Below are 21635 nucleotides of genomic sequence, written 5' to 3'. Positions count from 1 at the left end.
GCTTCCAGAGGGCTATGGCCACTCGCTTCTGGACAGTCAGGGCTGCTCGCATCCGGGTGTCCTTGCGCTTCAGGGCAGGGGACAGCAACTCACAAAGTTCAAGGAAAGTTCCCTTACGCATGCGAAAGTTTCGCAGCCACTGTGATTCATCCCAGACCTGCAGCACTATGCGGTCCCACCAGTCCGTGCTTGTTTCCCGGGCCCAGAATTGCCGTTCCACAACATCAACATGACCCATTGCCACCATGATGTCCTCGGCGCGGGGTCCCGTGCTTTGTGACAGGTCCGTGCCCCTCTCAGACTTAATGTCCTCACCGCGCTGCCGTAGCCTCCTCGCCTGATTTCTCAGCATCTGCCTCTGGGAAAGGTGGATGATAAGCTGCGAGGTGTTGACAACGGCCATAACTGCAGCGATGGTTGCAGCGGGCTCCATGCTCGCAGCGCTGTGGCATCCGCGCTGTCACTGACCAGAAAAGTGCGCGAACTGATTTCCCGCCGGCGCTTTCAGGGAGGGAGGGCGGGAGTGACGGTTGGATGACGACAGTTACCCAAAACCACCCTCGACACATTTTTTTCCCCAGAAGGCATTGGGGGCTCGACCCAGAATTCCAATGGGCAGCGGGAACTGCAGGAACTGTGGGATAGCTGCCCACAGTGCACCGCTTCCAATGTCGACGCTTGCCCCGTTAGTGTGGACTCACAAAGTCGAATTACTGTCCTTAGTGTGGACACACACGTTCGACTTTGTAATATCGATTCCACATATTCGATTTAAGTAAAATCGAACTACTCTCGTAGTGTAGACATACCCTAAGAAACCATCAACTCATTTCACAAAGGGACCAGTGATTATCACCAGATGGGCATGCCCCACCTGGCAGGAGAACAAATGCTTTAGATAAGTCAGGTATCTAAACTCCTCCTCCCTCCTCTCTGTTCTATGGGCCTGATTCTCCACTGCCTTGCTGCTCGTGTCATTTCCACTATTCTGATTTGGTAGCATTTTACCCCTGCTTTTCACAGGTGTAAATGACTGCACAAGGCAGTGGGGAATGAGGCCCGGTCTAGCTAGGTTTTACTCTGTGCCTGTGATGCTGGTATCTAAGTGCCTGAAGCGCTATATTCCCACTGTCGGTCCTGTGCGTCCCCGCATTCCCTATTATCTCTCATTTCAAGCCCATCCACATTCTGCAAATGATTCCTGGACCTTGTAGAGTTTGGTTTTTGTCAAGCATTTCCCTTTGCTTCTCAGTGCAGCCCATGCGGAGAGCCCCAGCACCTCACAGGTGAGGAGCCTCTGTGTTCCAGTGCACGGGGCATGTACTGCGAGTACTTACCACCCTCTTTTCTGGACTGCGCTGTGTGAACACTTTGTACAACCGCCAGCTTTTGCCTAGGATGGGCCCGAAGACCAGGGAGCTCCCAACACACAGCAAGCAGAGCCTCACCTGCAGACAGGAGGCAGAGAGTGAGAGATGAGATTGGAGGTTCCTGTTACCAGGCAGTGAAACCTGGCAGCTACAAGTAGCACTTTCCCTGCTGGGCTTCCATATTGCTCCCAAGGGAGCTCTGCCCCCTTCCCTGGCCAAATGGTGTTCCATACACCCACAGAAAGGAAAGGAAAACTAGTAAATAGGGACCCCATATCTGCCAGCCAGTCCGTGCCTGGTAGACAGAAAACTCTGGGCTGAGGAACTCCAGTCAAACCTAGTACAGAAGGTCTCCCAATCAGGACACCACAGTGGGCAGTGGCCTTCCATCCTCAGGAATTCCCAATTAAAAAAAAAAAAAGACACCGTTTTAATAGCAAAGCTGCTGCCCATAGAACTCATGTTATTGGACAGGACCACAGGGCTGGGAGGTGCCACTATCCACCCTGGGGCAGGGGCTGTGCCCAGTGTCACCGTCAGGAGCAGCTACTAGCCACCCAGCCTGCGTATCTGAGGCAGAACGAGCCAGGAGCAGGCTATGAGGATGCAATCCCTTCCTTTTCTGCCAGTCTGTGGAGGAACCAAAAGCTACTGTTTACTCCTGGGGGAATTCTCCACCAAAAAATTAAAAATTCTGTGCACAATATTTTAAAATTCTGCAAAATTCTGCACATTTTATTTATCAAAATAACACTATATAATCAAGCCAGTTTCAATTATTTTGGTAATTTATTTCAAAATTCCTGTCAGCAAGTAAGTCTTTAACAACACAGACACACACAAATTCCCTCAGGAGTAGAATTAAAGAAACTCCTATGTCAACCTAGTTTCTGTTTCTCTGCTCCCTCCCTGCAGAGCCCAATCACGAGGCACCCACCCCGCCTAGACACCTGCACCCCATCCCCTCCACAGCCCAGGGATCCAGAAGGAGAAACAGCCTGATGCTGGGTCCCAGGCCTGTGTGGAGTTTCCTGCATGCCATTTCCTTCCTTCAGGGCATGCTGAGAACTGCAGCTGCTGGGAACCCTCCAGCTCCCCCCACCCCGGCAGTGTCTTCTATTTGCAAGCTGGGCTCTGCCAGATCCAGCAGCCCCTAGTGGCAGCTAGCAGCTCTACGGCCCATTTCTGGGGGGGAGAGAGAAGGAAATTCTGCGCGCACAACATTAATTTCTGCACAAATTCTGCATGCTCAGTGGCGCAGAATTCCCCCAAGAGTAACTGTTAGAGGAGCAAACAGACCAAAACACATACATGACTTGAGCATCAATAAAGCAGTAGCTGGCTCCTCAACTAATTACCTTCATCCAGGTGGCTGAACACAACCTCCCTGCCTCTTACTCTCTCCACAGCGTTTGCCTTCTCCGAGAGCTGGATGTTCTTTCTCTCTGCAGTGCTCTCATCTCCACCCCTGTACACACACACCTCGTTTGCTCTGCACTGGGTCCCTAGCTGGTAGTGGCCATACCCAGGACAGAAATCAGGAATTAATTAGGCAGAGTGTAGTTTTTATGAAGTTTTCCAAGTGATATTTATGTCCAAGATATTGTGCCCATTCTCTTGCTGCCCATGGACCCTGTGCTATATATAGATAACTAACTGCTGAGTTTTTACATGCCCTCTGTACCGCTCCTTTAAAAGTGCAGGAGTCTGCTTGCCTGTCTGCAGGAGCAGCTGCTACACAAACTGTGCTCTCTCCTGGAGACCTTACTTATGTTCTCTCTTGTTTAGTTGTTTGCTCTCAATCTAACAATAGAGGCCATTCAGACTGGAAGTATCTGGTTTCTCTTTGCGTATGTGAAAATACAAGCTCAACACAGTGCCCAAGGCAGCCAGGACAGGGAGACTATCACAGTTCAGCAGGGGCGGTGTGTCCATTAAAAACCTTTCCTGGCAAATCAAGAACACAATCAACCCACCTGGTTCACTTTACTCACCTGAATGAGCATTTCCATTGAGACTCCAGAAAACAAACTTTGCTCCGGAATCCCAAAGAGGTAAGCGCTAGCGTAAGTCAAGCCACTGCCCAGCAGTGTCACAATGTTCAGATTGGGGCTGGACATCTTCACAATTCTCCAGGGAACAAAGCAAGCGAGGGGGTGACAGTTAAAAAAAGGGGAGTTTATACAACAGATAGAGACTAGCCTCCCACACAACATTATTACATACCAGCAAGGGGCTAGGCCTCTTACCCGGCTGCTGCTATCCACAGGGGCTGCCTCCAGGAAATAGCCTCCTATGCACCAGTTGAACTTTTTCACTAGGAACTCTGCCATCTATCTAGCTGTGGTTCTTCTAGGGCTGCCATCTTCTAGGTCTGAGCACCTCAAAAGCTTTAATCTATCCATCCTCAGAACACCCTGTGAGGTAGGGCAGTGATATTATCCCCCTTTTATAGATAGGGAACTGAGGCCCAGAAAGATTAAGTGACTTGCCCAAGGTCACACGTGAAGTCTCTGGTATAGCAAGGAATTAAACCTAGCCCTCCTAACTCCTAAACTAGGGCCCTAACCACTGGACAACCCTCCGCCTGTCATAGAATGACAGAAGTTGGAGACAGACAATCCCTATTAGATCATCCAGTCCATCTCCAGGGACAGTGCAGGGCTGTCCCTGGTTGTACATGTTCTGTTCTATTCTATACTATATAGGTTCTTATACCGCACTTATCACCATAGTTTCTGAGCACGTCAAGTACTTTGTCTAGTCCAGTCTTATGTGTCTCAACTGATGGCATTCCCACTCCTTACCTAGAGGAGATTATTCCATAGTTTAATACACCTCATATCCAGAAAGTTTCCTTCAATATTTAGTCTACAGTTCCTCCTCCTTAATTTCATCCCATTACTCTTAATTGTACACAGGGATCAAACCATAAATAACTCCTCTCCATCCCTGGTGCTCCCACCCTTCAGATCTTTGCAGACTGTTAATGTGTTCCGCTCTTTAGTCACCACAGTCTAATCAGACAGACTTAGCTCCTTTAATCTCACTTTATAACTCAGTGCCTTTAGCCCCAGATCATTTTTATTGCTCTTCTCTGAAGTCTCTCCAGTTTTGCACTATCCCTGAGGTAACATGGAGCCCAGAATTAATATTCCAGGTGTTTCCACCTCACTGTCTTCCTCAGAGCTCCACTCCAGCAGGGATTAGGACGCAGGCGTGGCTCCACTAATTAGGTGCCTGAACCCTGGAGAAGACGCACATGTAAGGTGAGGTGGTGGCCTTGGGGAGAATAGAGGGTAGGTGGGAGGGGGCAGTGGGGTGAGAAGAAGGGGTGGGGGGGAGTTTGGGACGTGCAGGGCTGCGGTGGGCAGAGAAAGAGGCGACTTTCCCCAGCTTCCCGGTTTCCGGGGAGAGACACCCCTTCTTCCCAGCCCCAGCTCGGGGACTGCTGCGGCAGGGGAGAGAGGGCACATCAATTACATTAGAAAGGTAAGACTATGAGTTGTGTGCTTTTATTTGTAAAACAAAAAAACATTAACTATTTACAATAGTTAGCTAATGGTACAAACAACATTCAGAAAGATCATTAAGTGGTCTGCCGAGACCCTCAGCAATTTTCAAGTGGTCCGTGAAAAAAAAAAGTTTGAGAACCACTGGTTTAGGATACTAGCCAGGCCACCTCCTCTAGCTGCATATGGGGTATTCCCGCTGCTTTCCTAGGCTCATCAGTCACATCTATGTTTATTTGCGCGAGGGCAAATAAATATTGTGCATTTGTTCCAGTTCCACAGTAAGAACATTCTTGGAAGGTTTGTAAGTCATTCTGTAATCAATTTAGATTGCTGCAGAATTCAATACTGCTCTACCATATAAACCCATGCCGGGTGCCTGGCTGTATACTGGTCTAATACACTGCATAGTACCCAGTGTCCTAGATAAAATGCAATCTATATCCAAACCACGAATGGTCTGGTGTCATGAAGGAAACCTGGATGTCCAGGGAAATCATGCCTCACCAATCTAGTAGAATTCTTTGAGGGGGTCAACAAACAGGTGGACAAGGGTGATCCAAGGGATACAGTGAACTTGGATTTTCAGAAAGCCTCTGACAAGGTCCTTCACCAAAGGCTTTTAAGCAAACTAAGCAGTCATAGGATAAGAGAGAAGGTCCTCTCATGGATCAGTAACTGGTTAAAAGATAGGAAACAAAGAGTAGAAATAAATGGTCAGTTTTTAGAATGGAGAGAGGTAAACAGTGCTGTTCCCCAGGGATCTGTACTGGGACCTGTGTTGTTCAACATAATCATAAATGATCTGGAAAAAGGGATAAACTGTGAGGTGGCAAAGTTTGCAGATGATACAAACTTACTCAGGATAGTTAAGTCCAAAGCAGTCTGTGAAGAATTACAAAGGAATCTCACAAAACTGGGTTATTGGGCTACAAAATGGCAGATGAAATTCAATGTTGATAAATGCAAAGTAATACATATTGGAAAACATAATCCCAACAAACAATGGGGTCTTAATTAGCTGTTATTAGTCAAGAAAGAGATCTTGGAGTCATTGTGGATTGCTCTCTGAAAACATCCACTCAATGTGCAGCAGGAGTCAAAAAAGCAAACAGAATGTTAGGAACCATGAGGAAAGGGATAGATAATAAACTAGAAAGTATCATAACTCCACTCTATAAATCCATGGTACGCCCACACCTTGAATACTGCGTGCCGATCTGGTCGCCCCATCTCACAAAAGATATATTAGAAGTGGAAAAAATATGGAGAAGAGCAACAATAATGATTAAGGGTATGGAATAGCTTCCATGTGAGGAGAGATTAAAAAGACTGGGACTGTTCAGCTTGGAAAAAAGATGGCTAAGAGGAGATATGACAGAGGTCTATAAAATCATGACTGGTGTGGAGAAAGCAAATAAGGAAGTGTTATTTACTTCTTCACATAACACAAGAACCGGGGGTCACCCAATGAAATTAATAGGCAGCAAGTTTAAAACAAACAAAAGGAAGTACTTCTTCACATAATGCGGAGTCAACTTGTGAAACTCATTACCAGGGGATGTTGTGAAGGCCAAAATTATAGCTGGGCTCAAAAAAGAATTAAATAAGTTCATAGAGGATAGGTCCATCAATGGCTGTTAACCAAGCTACTCAGGGATGCAACCCCATGCTCTGGGCTTCCCTAAGCCTCTGACTGCCAGATGCTGGGACTGGACACCAGGAGACTGATCATCTAGTGATTGTCCTGGTCTGTTCATTCCCTCTGAATCTTCTGGCATTGGCCACTGTTGGAAGACAGGATACTGTGCTAGATAGACCATTGGTCTGACCTACTTTGGCCATTCTTATGTTTTTTTATGGTTTGAAACCAGGATGACTTCACTTAGATGCATTGCTTGAAGTGATGTCCTCAGACTCTGAGGTGAAGGTGGGAATCATCTCTCTTTCTTCCCACCTCTGCTGACTGCTCTGCTAAGGATCACCAATGGTGACCTCAGAGATGGTGGTGTGAGCGGTCACCCCAGCCAAAGGGAGAAACGGGATGGAGCCCCTTCACTCCTTGGCTGCCACTCACATCAGTACTTAGGAACATAAGTGATGCAACAGCAGATCAGGCCTATGGTCACCTTGTCCAGTAGCTCATCTCCCTACCCTACAAAGTTAGACCCAAGGTCCATGCCATTCTGTCTCCACGCTGGATGTGACAGAGGCAGGTAGGACCCGCAAAACTGCCCCTAATAGTCCATTTCTATCCCAAAGGGGTAATGCCTTCCAGCCCCGCAGCTAATGATCAGTTTATGGTGGGGAGCAGGAGGGCGGTGAAGCACTGGAATGGGTTACCTAGGGAGGTGGTGGAATCTCCATCCTTAGAGGTTTTTAAGGCCCAGCTTGACAAAGCCTTGGTTGGGATGATTTAGTTGCGGATTGGTCCTGCTTTGAGCAGGTGATTGAACTAGATGACCTCCTGAGGTCTCTTCCAACCCTAATATTCTATGATTCTATGAGGAATGAGAGCCCTGGAAATTGTTCTCCCAGCTAGTGTGGAAATTCCATAATGGAGGATGGAACCAAACGATGCGTCGCTCACCTGTTCTTCCTGAAGTGAATTGTGAAGACAAGAAAGAAAAGAGCCAGCAGGACTCCACCGGTGAGGAAAGTCCACACAACTCCCAGGAGGGCAGCCGAGGAGGAGGGGAAGGTCTTACTGCTGCTGTCGTAGGCCGTCTGAGAGAAGGCAAAGGGTGGAGACTGTAGGTGTGGAGGGAAATCTTGAGGGTTCCCAGGAGAGAGGTGCCCACCTTGTAAAAAATGCCTCTACAGCTAGCACTGATTGACGCCTTGTCGGCAGTCTCAGTACCAGCACCAGAGACTGAAGGGGCCATGGAAGCTGAATTCCGCCCAGCTGCTGCTTGCTCTATGGATAAAGTCTTCTTTCTGCAAGTCTCTCAGTCTGGCACCTTTCACCCCTCCCCCAACTGAAGTCTGCCACCTTTCACCATCCACTGAATTTACACACTCAGTTTGTGATTAAATACAGTAATGGAGGGAAATCCCATTCGCATCTGAACTCATCTTTCACTGCAGAATTCCCTTCATCGAGCCCTCCGCATCCACAGCCCAGTGTTAGAACCTGTACAGATGCCTTGGGCCAATGTGACCAATCTTTCATTTTCTCCATTATCTTTCAGAGGAGTCCAATGTATCTTAGGAGAAGGGCTTCATGTTCCCTTAGCCCCCAGCACCACCACAAGTGGGCAAGACACTGCACCCTTCTAGAAGTATGACACACACAGCCGGGCGTCCAAGGGGACCCAGGCTTTCACCATGCCCCTATTGTGTAATCAAGTGGGTTGATTTCATCATGAGCAGAGCTGCCAGCAGGTGCAGAAAAGTTGCCGGGGAAGGTGCATGCTTTTTCAAAAGGGTTACCCCCAAACACCCACGTACACACCCGGGCTTCATCCCACACCCTGACCAGCCATTCTTAGATGGAGAACAGCCGAAAACCAGCCTTGAGAGTTTGGCAGCACTAGCTGGGGCACAAAGGAGGGCTACCCGTTGCAAGGAGCAAGTCCATTTCTGATCCACCTAAACTGTTGTGGGAAAACCCCTGCCCTGATTCCCCAGCATGCAGATGCTACACAGCTTATCTTCTCCAGTTCCTCAGCAAACTGCTGAGTCGGGAGCCACTGGGGGGCAAAAGAGGTGAGTTAGGATCTCAACTCCTTGAGGTTCAGACAAGGAACTGATGGGAAGCCAGAGGAGATGGCAGAGGATAGCAGTCAGGAGTGCCCATCACATCAGGCCAGGAATGGCAGTGGGAGGGGATCAGGTTATAGTGCTTTTCAAGCAGGGAGAGGGGTGCTACCAGGGGGCTGGAGAAGGCAGGAGGGATGAAGAGATGGGGATGAGTATTGACTGGGTGGGTGCCTAAAAAAACAAAAGCCAAACAAGCCAGTCTGGGTAACTTCTGAGGACATGGGAAGGAGGAGCAGGATTGTGAAGCTTGACTAGCTATGGCCAGATTGTGACTACTGGGCCCTGGTGTGCTTTGGAATGGGAGCAGGGGAGGTGGGACGAACTGTGCAGTCAGAAAAGAGGGAAAGGCCCTGGCCTCCCTTCCTCTGGCACCCCAAGGGGCACCAGCTGGGAGCAGTCCCTATGCTCAGGAGATTAGAGGGAGTGCAACTGCACCTGGGCCCTGCACGTGGGGCATAGGGGAAGAGGGAGGCTTCGTACTCTTCCCTCTTGTGCTCCCAGGCAAGGCTTTGTAAAGTGCTTTGAATACGAGAAGTGCCAGCCCAGCCCAAAGGATATTACTAGTAACTGTTCAGTTAAAAAGCACATAGAAACATTGCTTCTCCCTGGCGGTGTGTGACTAAAGACACTGTCACTTATCAGGAGGGAACGAATAGACTTTTCACCACTAATGCTGTTTGCTCCCTTTCTGTACTGCACAGAGCGCTTGTCTACACATACAGCGCTGCACTGATGCAGCTGTGCCGCTGTAGCACTTTAGTGAAGACACCACTACGCCGACGGGAGAGCTTCTCCCATCAGCGTAGTTAATCCACCTTTGTGAGAGGCGGTAGCTACGGAAGCTCTCCCATCCAAATAGTGCTGTCAACACTGGGGGTGAGGTCGGTATAACTATGTTGCTCAGGGGGGTGGATTTTTCACATCCCTGAGTGACATAGTTATACCCATTTAAGCGTGTCGTGTAGACTTGGCCTCAGTTTGAACAGTGACACTACACTGGCTAGCTCCACTTGCTGGTTCTTCTGAATATTACACACAAGGAAGTTTAATTTTTTTTTTTTAAATCTGATTGCAATTTGAAAAACAAAACATTAAAATATCCTTATTTTAAATGTGTAAACTGATCCCACTTTAAAACCAAACCAAACCAAAGCAACCCTCCATGTTAGATGAAAAGTTACAGTCCCAATCAGCATTCCTTTAATGGAGTTATTGGTGTATATCATATATATAGTCTGTTACTGAGATCTTAAAACAGTTTTTACATTTATTGAAACGACACTTCAGTTCTCCTCTAAAAGATGCCAGGGGAACAATGAAAAACAGGACACAGAGAAGAAAGGGAGCTGGAGCTATACCTTCCTGTGCATTGCCAGCAGACTTGTTTACTAAATTCCTGTTAGTTACACATGTGCAAACTCACTGAAGGCAACAGGAGTGCAGAGATGTAACTAAGAACCTAATATAACCTGTAGAGTCTTCATTCCTGGGGATAACATGTGAGAAGGAAAGAGCCCAGCTTGACTCTCAGGTCCCCGAGTTTATTTGTGGTTAGGACAAAAATCCTTTTATTTTGAAACTGCGCACATTTGAGCTGGAGACATCAGGAGACAAACATGGAGCCCCAGAATAACATTTTTACAGGGTCACTTTTGAGAGTAGAATCACACCTTGAAAGAGACTCCAAAAATAGCTTGGGGATGGTCCCAAATTCCAGATTGCATGTGCTTAGTTTGCAAGGCAGAAGACCATTTTTCCAACTGCTGCTGTCACAAACTCTCCCCCAGGGATCCGAGAATGAGGCTGGGCTTTTTCTACCTCTTTCAGCATCACTAGAAATAAACATTTTCTGCTGAGAACGTAGCCACCCAGTTACACACAAGGCAGACGAGCTCAGGTCACTCCTCCACAGCTGGAGTCCATTCTGCCTGCCGGGGCTAACACGAGTAAACACTGGCTTGGATCAATAAAACCAGCATTTACTATTACAAAAAATATCCAGGGGACAGATCTGTGAACTGAGAAGGAGCCAGCTTCACATAGTCCCTTTCTGGGCCATAGTTGCACTTTGCCTCCAAACCCTGGCTACAGCACAGGAGCAGACAGTGTAGCCCAGGAAGATCAAAATTGACTTTATGTCACCATTGCGCTCTCCTGATCCTAGGACAGCTGTGCACAAAGCTGGTCCCCCTACACAAATCGGAGCAGTCTGACAGGTGCTCTAACTTGTGCCAGCTGTCAGAGTTCCCAAGAGGCCGATATAGCAGCCGGGGATCAGTGGGAGGCCGTGACACTCAGTCCTTGCCCTCTACACTGGCTGCAGGGACGGGAGTAGCCATGACACAGGCTTGATGCTACTGACAGACCCTCCTACGCTGGCGTGCTCCTCCTATGGCCTTTTGCACCAGCTTTAGGACAGCTTTGTTCCAGCAGCATGGTGAAAAGTGACTTGTATCAATAATGTAGGGGTACCACCCACCGCCTGATGTTACTGTACTTCAAAGAGTGGTTTGTTGCTGATGGAGAGCTGCCATCAGTCCATCCATGAGTCATCCCCTTTCCCCTCTGGGCTATGCCTGAAGCCAGAGGCCACTCTAGACACAGACAAGCTAGGCAGCTGCCTAGGGTGGCAGATTTCTAAATGAACATTTTGGCTATGTCTACACTACAGACCTTACAACCGCACAGTTTTACCACTGCAGCTGTGCGGTTGTAAGGTCTCCCGGGTAGCCGCTCTATGCCGATGGGAGACAGCACTCCCACCAGCATAATTAAACCACCCCCAATGAGTGGCGGTAGCTATGTTAGCAGGACAGCGTCTCCCGCCCAACATAGCTCTGTCCACACTGGTGCTGTTGTTGGTGAAACTTATGTCAGATAGGTGTGTGTGTATTTATTTCACATCCCTGACCAACAAAAGTTTTACCGACAAAAGTGTTAGTGTAGACAAAACCTTAGATTAGTTCACGGCAAGCTGGCATGTGAATCTACCCCACACAGAGTAACTGTCCATGCGGACCCTGCAGACGCACGTTAGCAGTTTCTTAATACACTTTGATCTAATCTTTGAAACAGGACTAGATCAAAGTGCATTAATGAACTGTTAATGTGTATCAGCAGGATGTGCAGCATCTAGGTGCATTAACATCTGCGCAGAGGCCTTGGCATGGAGCACACAGCTGGAGGGCCTAGCCCAGCAGCAGCTCACAGCCAGGCCCAGCTGCTGCTGGTCTCTCCCCAGGCAAGCTCAAGGATGAGGGGCCCTCCAGGGCAGGAGGCAACCAGGTATGTGACACCCCATGTCCCCGATCTGTCCCCTGCCCCTCCCACCATACTACCCACTCCCCAGCTGTCCCCTACTTCACCCCATGTCCTAATCCCCCCTGTCCTAGCCTTCCTGGCCCCATCTCTCCCCCTGTCCTGGCCCAGCTACCCCCCAAGGTTCTGCCCCCTCATCTACCTCTCACCTCATCTGCCCCCTGACGCCTTGGAGTCTGCCCCCCCAGTCATTCCCCTCCCCCAGGATCCTGTCCCACTGTGTCCTGCTGCCTTCCAAGCCACTGGCCCCATTCTCTAGCCTCCTGCCACATCTGCCCTGTGTCCTATCCCCCGTGCTATCTGCCCCATGATCTACTCACTGCCCCTGTTTTCCTAGTCCCCCCATCTTCCCTCTATGTCCTACTCCCAGTCCCCCTGTATTATCTCCCATTGCTCCACCCATGTATTGCATAGCCACCCTCCCCCCCAGCCTCATGTCAGGGACTTCCCCCCATCCTGGTGCAGCTCCCCCTGCACTTTGGATTGACACCACCCAGAGCCCAATGGGGAGGGGGAACAGATGGAAGGAACCCTACGCCGCGAGTGCTCTTGGGGCTAGATCCCTAATGTGGGGTGGGGCTGGGCAGGGCTGCTGGCTCTTAGGGTTGGAGGATCCCAGTGGGGGCCCTTCCAGGGCAGCCTGTTTACGGAGGAGCTTGCTGCTATAAGAGAGTGGGAGGGGAGGGAGACATAGTGATGTTCTGCCTAGGGCAGCAGATTGCCTTGAGCAGCCCCTGCCTGAAGCATGGCTGCAAACTCTATCTCAGGAACCACCTGGGGAAGCCAAGCATTCCTTCACACACAAAACAATCACTGTTCTGTTGGAGGTCACGGGGCTCTGAACTCTGGGGGAGCATTTCAGCAGCAGGTGAGTGGAGTATAACTCATGGCCCAGACAGGGGAATATTAGTTGTAATAAAGCAGCCAGAGCTAGGGGAACCAAAGAGCTTTAATCTTCTAATTAAAGGTCAGCGTGGAGGCTAGCACGTGATTCAGTAGAAGGCCAAGCAGCATTCATGCCCAGCTGGGCCCATGCAAACGCTGACAGGCACAAAGACAGCAGCCCCAGACTGGAAACAGTGGCTTACATTCTTCTTCCAAAATTATATCAAAATAGACTTAGCCAACTAAGATCATTCCTGTGTCATCCCCAAGAGCTCAATGACTTACGGGGCAGGGGAGAGGAGGTCCCAACTATTATGGACGGTGGCTTTTAATTAAATCCCTCTTTATTAATATTTGAAAGGCACTTTGAAATTCCAGGGAAGGTGGGAGGTCAAGGGGACAGAAGGTCATTTCAGTTCCACTCTCACATTAGCTCAACTGGGAAAGATTCTTTCAAATTCCTTGGCTATTTCCCCAGGCTGGTTCCTTACACTCTACCTGCCAGGCTTTTACCCAGACAAGTTTTAAAGACCACAAGTATTGGGGTGTCCTTCCTTTCCCACAAGCCAAGCATCCTCACTCCCACTGGGGAGAAGTTTCCCCTAGAAAGTTTTCTGGTGTGCTCCTCCTCCCCAAAGGCCTCCCCCAAACTCATTCCTCTGCGTAGAACCTAGCATTCAAGGTCAGAGTAGCCCAGTCCCCATCTTGGTACATACAATCGTTATCGTGCAGAGATCCTGCAGGGTCCTCTGCCTCCGCGCCTGGCTGTTCCAACTGGAGTAGCTGTCACACAGGTCAGAGCAGTTGAATCCAGGCTCCATAGCACATCCTTAGTCTTCATTCGGCCATATTTTCTGGGCAGTGGGGAAGGTGGTGGTCAGTCCTGCAGTGGAAGGGAGGCCAACACTGGGCCAACTTCCTCCAGCAGCTCACGTTTTTCCAGTGACAATAACAACCTTGAAATTCATCTCATTTCCCCCACGTCTTAGGTGTGCCAGGGGGCTTGCAGCCAGTGACACTGTTACGCTCAACCACAGTTGTGTGGTGGCAACTATTTAACAGGCATTCTCTGTCACAGCAGGAACCCACTCCGCACCTGTGCAAACCTCCACCTCCACACACCCAGTCAAGGCAGTGTCTTGTTGGCTGTCCATACAGGTCTGAATAAATCAGCTGTATTGATCCTCTTCAAATAACATGACAATCTTACTGTTTCATCACCAGGTGTCAGCCTCCTCCACGGTTGTATGGATACGGCCCCAGCTTCTCCCCACTCCACAATGAAGACAGCGCCTGCGGGCCACAGAGAAGGAAGGCTGCCATTAACCCTGTAACTGAAAAGAACAGCAATTATTACAGGCGCTGGTTATTTGAGATGGCACATGGAGTAAAACATACTGTCTCTAGGGTCCATATGGTTTAAATGATTAATATATTTAACATTTATACCACAGTAGTGCCCAGAGGCCCTGCTCAGGATTGGGGCTCCTTTATGCTGGGTACTGCACAAGCTCATGCCAAGACACAGCCCCAAAGGTCTGATTGTCTAGAAATTATTAAATCATTTGTAGCCGTGAGTATTTCCGAGCAAGGTGGAAGTGGGGAATTTAGCAGGGCTGCAGAACTTTAGAAGGCTGTCCACATGGGCGGTGGGTATCGTAGGTGGGGAGGCTGTGCCTCCCCGAACAGCCTAGTGCGGCCCTGCCCACACTCCGCCCCCAGGCCAGGCCCCCTCCTGCAGTTCCCAGCGCTCTGCCCTGACTGGCCCAGGCTGGCTGGGGCTGGCTGGCCTGCCTCCCGCAGGGACTGGGGGCAGCTGGTGGTGGGGCAGTGCTGCCCGCCTGGTGCTCAGACAGCACCACCCGGTGCTCTGGGGCTGGCTGCACAGGAGCACGCACTGCCCGGACCTCTGGGGCTGGGGGTGCTGCGGCTGTGCCACCCGGAGCACTTGCAAGAGGGGAATCCCCTGGAGGATTTCACTCTGGCGCAGAAGGAGGGAAAGAACAGAGTCATGGAGTTGAAGGCCAGAAGGGACTACTAGGTCATCTGGGCTGACATCCAGTATATCACAGGCCACCAGCGCCACCCAGCACCTATCACTAAACCCAACAATGGAAATGAGACCAAAGAAAATAAGATCCATAGGAGACTAGACTATTATGGGCTCCAGGCAGAGAATAGGAGGAACCAAGGTGAACCAGTGCCCTATGCCCCTGAAATGGCAGGGAAATGATTAAGTCAGATATACTCAGATAATCCTGGCAAATGACCCACACCCACACAATGCAGAGGAAGGTGAAAACCCCCCAAGGTCACTGCTAGTCTGATCTGGGGGGAAATTCCTTCCTGACCCCACATATGGCGATCAGTTAGACCCTGAGCATGTGAGCAAGAACCAGCCAGCCAAGCATGAGATTGAGAATAGAAAGAGAGAATACTCGGTGCCATCTCAGAGCCCTGGCCGCCCTGCCCAGTGTCCCATCTCCAGCCATCGTCATCCCTGATCCTTCTGAGGAAGAATATATTAAAAAACTCAACCCTCAGAATATATTGGGGAAAAACAACCCCCTGCCAGCAGCCAGCTGAACCCCTGAAGCATGACACTTAGGGGCACAGGCCATAAACCAGAAGTGAGTCCTGGCCTGTTGGGCCCTGTTCCCCCCACACCATCACAAGCAACCCTGGCATACAACTGCTCTCACAAATGTGTCCAGCTCTCTCTTAAAACAAATTTTGTCATTTGCTCTCACAACTCCACCCCTCTGTTAGAAACCTTTAAATTTCCAGTCTAAATTTGTTCATGGCCAGCCTATACCCATTTTTTTGGTACCAACATTGTCGGTTAGCTTAAATAGCACCTCACCCTCCATAATATTTACATCTAATGTATTTATAGAGCGCAGTCATATCCCCTCTTAGGCTTCTTTTTGCTAGTCTAAACAAGCCAAACTCTTCCAGTCTCCTCTCATAAGAAAGGCCCTCCATTCCCCTGATTACCCGAATAGCTCTTCTCTGCATCTGTTCCAATTTAAATTCAAACATGGGTGACTAGAATTGTATGCAGTATTTCAAATGAGGTCTTACCACTGGCTTGAACAAGCACACCAGAGAGGGCCCTTCTGCAGGGGCTCATCCCTGCTCAGATTCAGAGGTTTGGGGGTGCCATGCTGACCCTGTCACATGACTCTTCTTGCTCCCATGCAGAAGAGGGGGCTCTCCAGTGAAAGTACCCTTCAGTTTCCATGTGCATGGCCACAATCTATGCAGTATCATGAACTGACTGCTTTCAGCCATGATCTCATTATTTAGCAGCAGAAGAATTCCAGGGCAAATCTATACTGGATCCCCCCCGTGCGGGCTGCAGCTGACTTCTTGGGGATTCAGCTCATTCCAGCACAAAACAAATTCATTAAATAAAGGAAGAACACAAGCAGCAACACAATCACCTGAAATTTAATGCAATTTAAGTATGGTCTTAAGTGCTTTGTTTAACAAGGAAGAGATTACTTGTATGCTTAAATTAAACATAATTTCAGTCTGGAAATAAGGCGTAAAATTTAGCAGAGATTTAATTAGCCATTGGAACAATTACCCAGGGTTGTGGTGGATTCTCCATCACTGCTAATTTTTAAATCGAGATTGGATGTTTTATTAAAAGATCTGCTCTCAGAATTATTTGAGGGAAGTTCTATGGCCTGTGTTATACAGGGGGTCAGATTAGATGATCACAATGGTCCCTTCTGGCTTTGGAATCTATGGACCTATGAATATGCTTAAGTGCTTTTCTGAATGGGGGTCTGAGTGACAATTTAGCTATTGACACTGGACCAGTCTATTTATTAAGTAGGATTAAAAGTCTAAAGTCTCTACATTTTTTCTCTCTCGCAGCGCTCTGGCTGCCAGGTATTATATCATGTCACTCTGCAATGGTTCTCCTCATCACCTTAGTTTCTATTTCCTCTTTGATTCTTTGTTGTGTTTAACAGCCCTCATTACCATTTTAGACATGAGGTCATACTTCTATTCAAGCATCCTTATTCAATTAGCATGGGCAACATTTTTAATTGGCTTCCGCTACACAACCAGAAGTGAGTCCAGTGTAGTTAGCAGTTGTAGAAGAGGGACAGAAGGGTGGTAGATCATTATTTATTTGCTCATAACAATAGATTAGGTGAGTGCAACATTCAGACTTTTCTCCTAGCTGCTGTTTAACAGCTACGTATCTTCATGACTGTAGCCTAAATGCAAATCAGGTACATTGGCATGTACACGGCCTTTCCTTCATGACATTCCTTTGTTTTCTCCACTGCATTGCTAGCTTCCCTGATATAAAAATTAATTCCCTTTGGTCAGAAATATGGCCAGATTCTGGGATCCTTCCTTAGGCAAAACTCTTATGGACTTCAATGTGTAAGGAAGAACTGGGTGAAAACTGAAAAAGGGTCTCATGATTTGACTTACAATTATTAAGTTTCATTTTAGATGATCAAGGCTCATATTGCCACAGAACCTAAGGGCAGGTTCTCAGTTAGTGTAATTGGTGTAGATTCTGATTTACATCATCTCCACAGGATTATCTGTATTTGTGAAGTATCCATTCCAGCATGGAACTGAGCCCCACATCTCTGCATCCAAAAAGCAGGCGGGCTACCTCTTTAGTGAAAAAAGAAGCTACTGTTTCAGTAGTTGTCCTATATGAGCCTATTACTAAAAGGCTTATGCAAAAAAATTGTACATGTGTGTAACAAGGTACCCACAGCGCCCCTCCAGATTCGGCCCCTTGGCCCCTCTCCTCCATGAATCAGGGATACTTCAGTCTGGTGCAACACCCGTGTTCTTTATTCGTGATCAGTTTCCAACTATATACAGGATTTACAACTGCTTGACCTACCACAGAATTGTATTTTTTTTCCTTCTGAGATATCCCAATCCAAATACCAACACAATTCTGCTCTTTCAAGAATCCAGCTGTGGTGTGGCAGACCAGGTGACAGCTCATGCCAAGACCCCTAGGTCTCAACTGAACACTGATCAATACATAGCTGGAAGCCGTCTGGCTCACCTGTGGGTTAGTATTGTTAAAAAAGGTATTAGAATTATAAGAATGTGTTAAGCTTTTATGAAATGCGTGTGAGTTGCTGCATGCATTATAATATCTGTATCCCATGGTATAAGGTCATGGGCAGTGGGTGAACCCCTGGCTTGGGGAGGCTAGCCCCAGCCCCACCCCTTCCACCCGAGGCCCCGCCCCTTCCATGCCCACTGAAGCCCAGCCCCCACTGTGGCAGCAGGCCCCTGCCCAGCGCCCAGAGTCCACCCCTCCCCCTGTGGCCACTGGCACTCTCCCAGGCTAGCGCCACCAGCCCCTCCGCACCCCCCCCGGAGTGCCAGGCAGGGCGGCCCTAGCGCCCCCCCCCGCCCCCCCCGGCCCCAGAATACCAAACAGCACAGCCCCAGCCCCTCAGGTCCCAGAGTGCCAGACAGCACGGCCCCAGCCTCCCCAGGCCGCGCCACCCGGCCCAACCCTCAGCAGGCCGGCCCCCTCACCCCTGAAGGCGCCCCCCAGCCGAGCTGCCAGCTCCAGCCCCAGCACCAGGAGGATGGGTGGCATGGTGTGGCCCCCAACCTACCTGCCCCAGTCTCTGGCACAAAGGAAACAGCCTTACAGCAGGCAGGATGGGGCCTGGGAGTGGAGCATGGGCGGGAACACATCAGGCTGTTTGGGAAGGCAGAGCCTTCCCATGCCTACGATACCCGCCGCCCATGTATAAGGTAATATGTAAGAGGTTTGCTCTGTAACTGTAAATCACCAGACAGGAGAGAAGCATTAGCAAGTGCGAAATACCAGTTTCCAACAGGAGATGTTATCTTCCGCCCAACCAAGGGAGGCCCATCAGTACCAGACGAACCATTGTGAAACTTCAGAGGACAAGAGACATTGTTGATTGCCCCCGCCCACCCCAGGAAGAGGAGCTGTGCAAGTAAATTGCTCCCAACAGCTGAACTGGCAACTCAAAGCAGAAGAGGGCAAGGAATAAAAAGCTCTGACAAGGAGGAAGTGAATCTTTTATGCTGCTTCAAATCTGAGGGGCGAGGATTACTAAACATAAGCAAAAGACCCCAGTGCTTGGCCTGGGTTAGCCCTAAAGGACATAGAGAATCTTATTATAGAATCTTCTATTATTTTTTGAAATTTAAGATTGGAACTCATTTGTGTGTATCTATGTTTGCCGCCTTTAATCTTGTAAATAACTCTCATTTCCTTTTCCAATATAATAAATCTTTAGATAGTTATAGGATCAGCTACAAGCATTGTCTTTGGGGAGAGATCTAAGACGCAACTGACCTGGGGTAAGTGACTAGTCCTTTGGGACTGGGAGTAACCTGAATATTGTTGTGATTTTTTGGTGTAAGGGACTGTCTATCACACTGGCAAGCTTACCTGGGTGACAAGATAGATCAGAGCACCCAAACCATTGCTACTTTGACTTCAGATCACTGCAGCAACTCCCACTTATATATCCCAGAGTCAGTCATTGAGGGGTTTTTTATGTAAATCAATGTAGAATTTTATAATCCAGTGCACAGATGACAGGTTGAACAAATAAAAAGGGATACTGTTGCAGGAAAAGTTTGGTTTGGATTTAATCTAACCAATGCACAGTGTGCCAGAGCCCACAGACATGGTATCAGAATGCAGAGAGCTACAGAGAGATAGGCACACCCATGGCAAATGATCCGTGTGATATTAATAGCCCAGAGCATGCCTGGTCATTCTCCCACTCTGTGTGTGGATTTCTCCCTGCCCATGAGAAGGTCACTGGAGCCACACGAACAAGGAGCCAGAGAAAGCAGGCACAGGACTCTGGAGCTGGTGCAAATACAGGACTGCTGCATGGGTGGCACTGGTCCCTACCAAATCTCCCAGACACAAGTACTTTCATATATCAGAAGATCTGTATGATCTGGAGGCCAAAGCCCTGTTTCTTCCACAGAGAGGCAAACCCCATCCCGCCCCACCATGAAGAAGTTCATAGGAAACTCTAAAGAAGCTCATGGAGTTCCTGCACAGAGGGTTGGGATTTCCCTGGTTGGGGTACAATTTGGGCCACTAGTAGAGTACGGCCTGGCCCAAGTGAAAGGGCCAAGCTCTTTAGAAAGGAAATAAGTTAGCTCTGTGACTTCCCCCAAAGGGATCACCCCAGTAGCCTTGCACACCTAATAACAGATGGCCATGAGCTTCTATCAGCAAGGAAAGCAAAGGTTGCACCGTGAATCCCATACGCTCACATCTTTATTCTAAGACCAAATTTCTTCCAACAAGGTGAACCTCACACTCCCCAAAGAGGACCGTGTTGTATGCTTTACTCCCTGCCCTTTATAGGGACCTGTGCAGAGCCCCACCATCCCTGAACTCTCCAGGCATCTGGGATTCTCCCTAGCACAGGGACTCCGACTGTGACAGTGCAGAAAGAGGGGGAGGCTCTCTGTACACTTCCCCTGCCCACGCAAGCCCTGCCCGGAGTGGCACATGTGGGCCATGCTGTTTGTAAGCAACTGAATACAAAATAATATCTGAGAAATTCTCAACAAAGGAACTCCTCTCACACAGGATGCAGGGCTGGAGGGAATGGGGGAAAGGACACCCATGTACCCATCCAGCCAGGTGTGGGGGATTCTCCATCACTGACAATTTTTAAATCAAGTTGGATGTTTTTCTAAAAGATCTGCTCTAGGAATTATTTTGGGGGAGTTCTGTGCTACACGGGAGGTCAAACTAGATTATCACAATGATCCCTTAGAATCCATGAATCTAAAAGGGAGCTTCCAGTTAAAAAAAAAAAGTGTGGAAGCCCAGAGATCTAGCAAGAGCTCTGCTTCAGGCACAACATGGAGAGCTGGCAGGGAATCAGAGCCTTTGCCCAGGAAGCAAAGTTCAAAGCAGGCTTTGCGTTCCAGTGCACTGATGCCCCTTCGCAGGAGAAGGGGATTCTTCAAACTTTCCAAGGTCCTAGCCTCTCAAAAACACTTTCATGCTATTATGCAAATGGATTCAGTGCTGTTTCCATAAAAGCTGGTCACCAAGGACAATTAGCATTCATTAGTATGCAATAAAGTGCTGATGTGAATATTGCCAAAAGGCAACAACCATCTCATTTGCTCTCCCTCCTCTAATTAGAACTTGTGGAAATCACACTACTTCCTTTCACAGAAGCCCAGGAAAGCAAGGAGCATCAATCAAGCTTCAGAAAGCTGCCAGGCGAACAGGAGATGATGGCTTCTTTAAGGCCCCAATGATAAGTCCAACATGGCAGTCCCCAGCAGCAGAACCCTATGAGACAGTGGCGCCGGAACGGGGGTGGGGCGGGGACCATAGTCCATCCACTTTTCCCTACGGCGGCCCCAGCCCCATCCCCCTGGCCAGGCCAGCAGCTGGTGTGGGCCATGCAAACCCTCCACCTGCCTGCAATGCAGGGGGGCTGAGAGCAGCCCCTGGGCCGTGTCCCTGCCCAGCCCAGGGCAGGTAGAGGTGGAAGGTCTGCGACTCCGTGCCAGCTCCTCACAGCTGCCTGCGGGGCTCTTCCAGACCCAGCTCTGGCTGGGAGGGGAGCCTCAGAGCCACAGTCTGGCCATGGGAAGAGCTGTGCGGGCAGCTGTGGGAAGCCTGGGTCCCTCCACCTGCCCTGAGTGGGGGGCCCAGGGCCGGGGGCTGCTTTTGCCGGACCCCCTGCACCGCAGGCAGGTGAAGGGTCCATGTCACAGCTCTCCACAGCTGCCCGTGTGGCTC

At 49.2% G+C, this 21635-nt stretch overlaps 1 protein-coding gene across 1 annotated transcript in view; it reads right to left on the bottom strand.

Moving 5' to 3' along the window:
• GPR156 (G protein-coupled receptor 156) overlaps positions 1-13668 on the bottom strand; it is a 35021-nt gene extending 21353 nt beyond the window's left edge. The window contains exons 1-4 of the mRNA XM_065423590.1: positions 13564-13668; positions 7473-7609; positions 3365-3500; positions 1338-1448 (exon numbers count right to left, since the gene is read on the bottom strand). Coding sequence (XP_065279662.1) covers positions 1338-1448; positions 3365-3500; positions 7473-7609; positions 13564-13668 — 489 coding nt within the window. The remainder of the gene's footprint in view (positions 1-1337; positions 1449-3364; positions 3501-7472; positions 7610-13563) is intronic.
• Between the last annotated feature and the right edge of the window lie 7967 nt (positions 13669-21635).

Source organism: Emys orbicularis, chromosome 1 (assembly GCF_028017835.1).
Source record: "Emys orbicularis isolate rEmyOrb1 chromosome 1, rEmyOrb1.hap1, whole genome shotgun sequence".
Lineage (NCBI taxonomy): Eukaryota > Metazoa > Chordata > Testudines > Emydidae > Emys > Emys orbicularis.
This window is presented reverse-complemented; position numbering and strand designations above follow the sequence as displayed.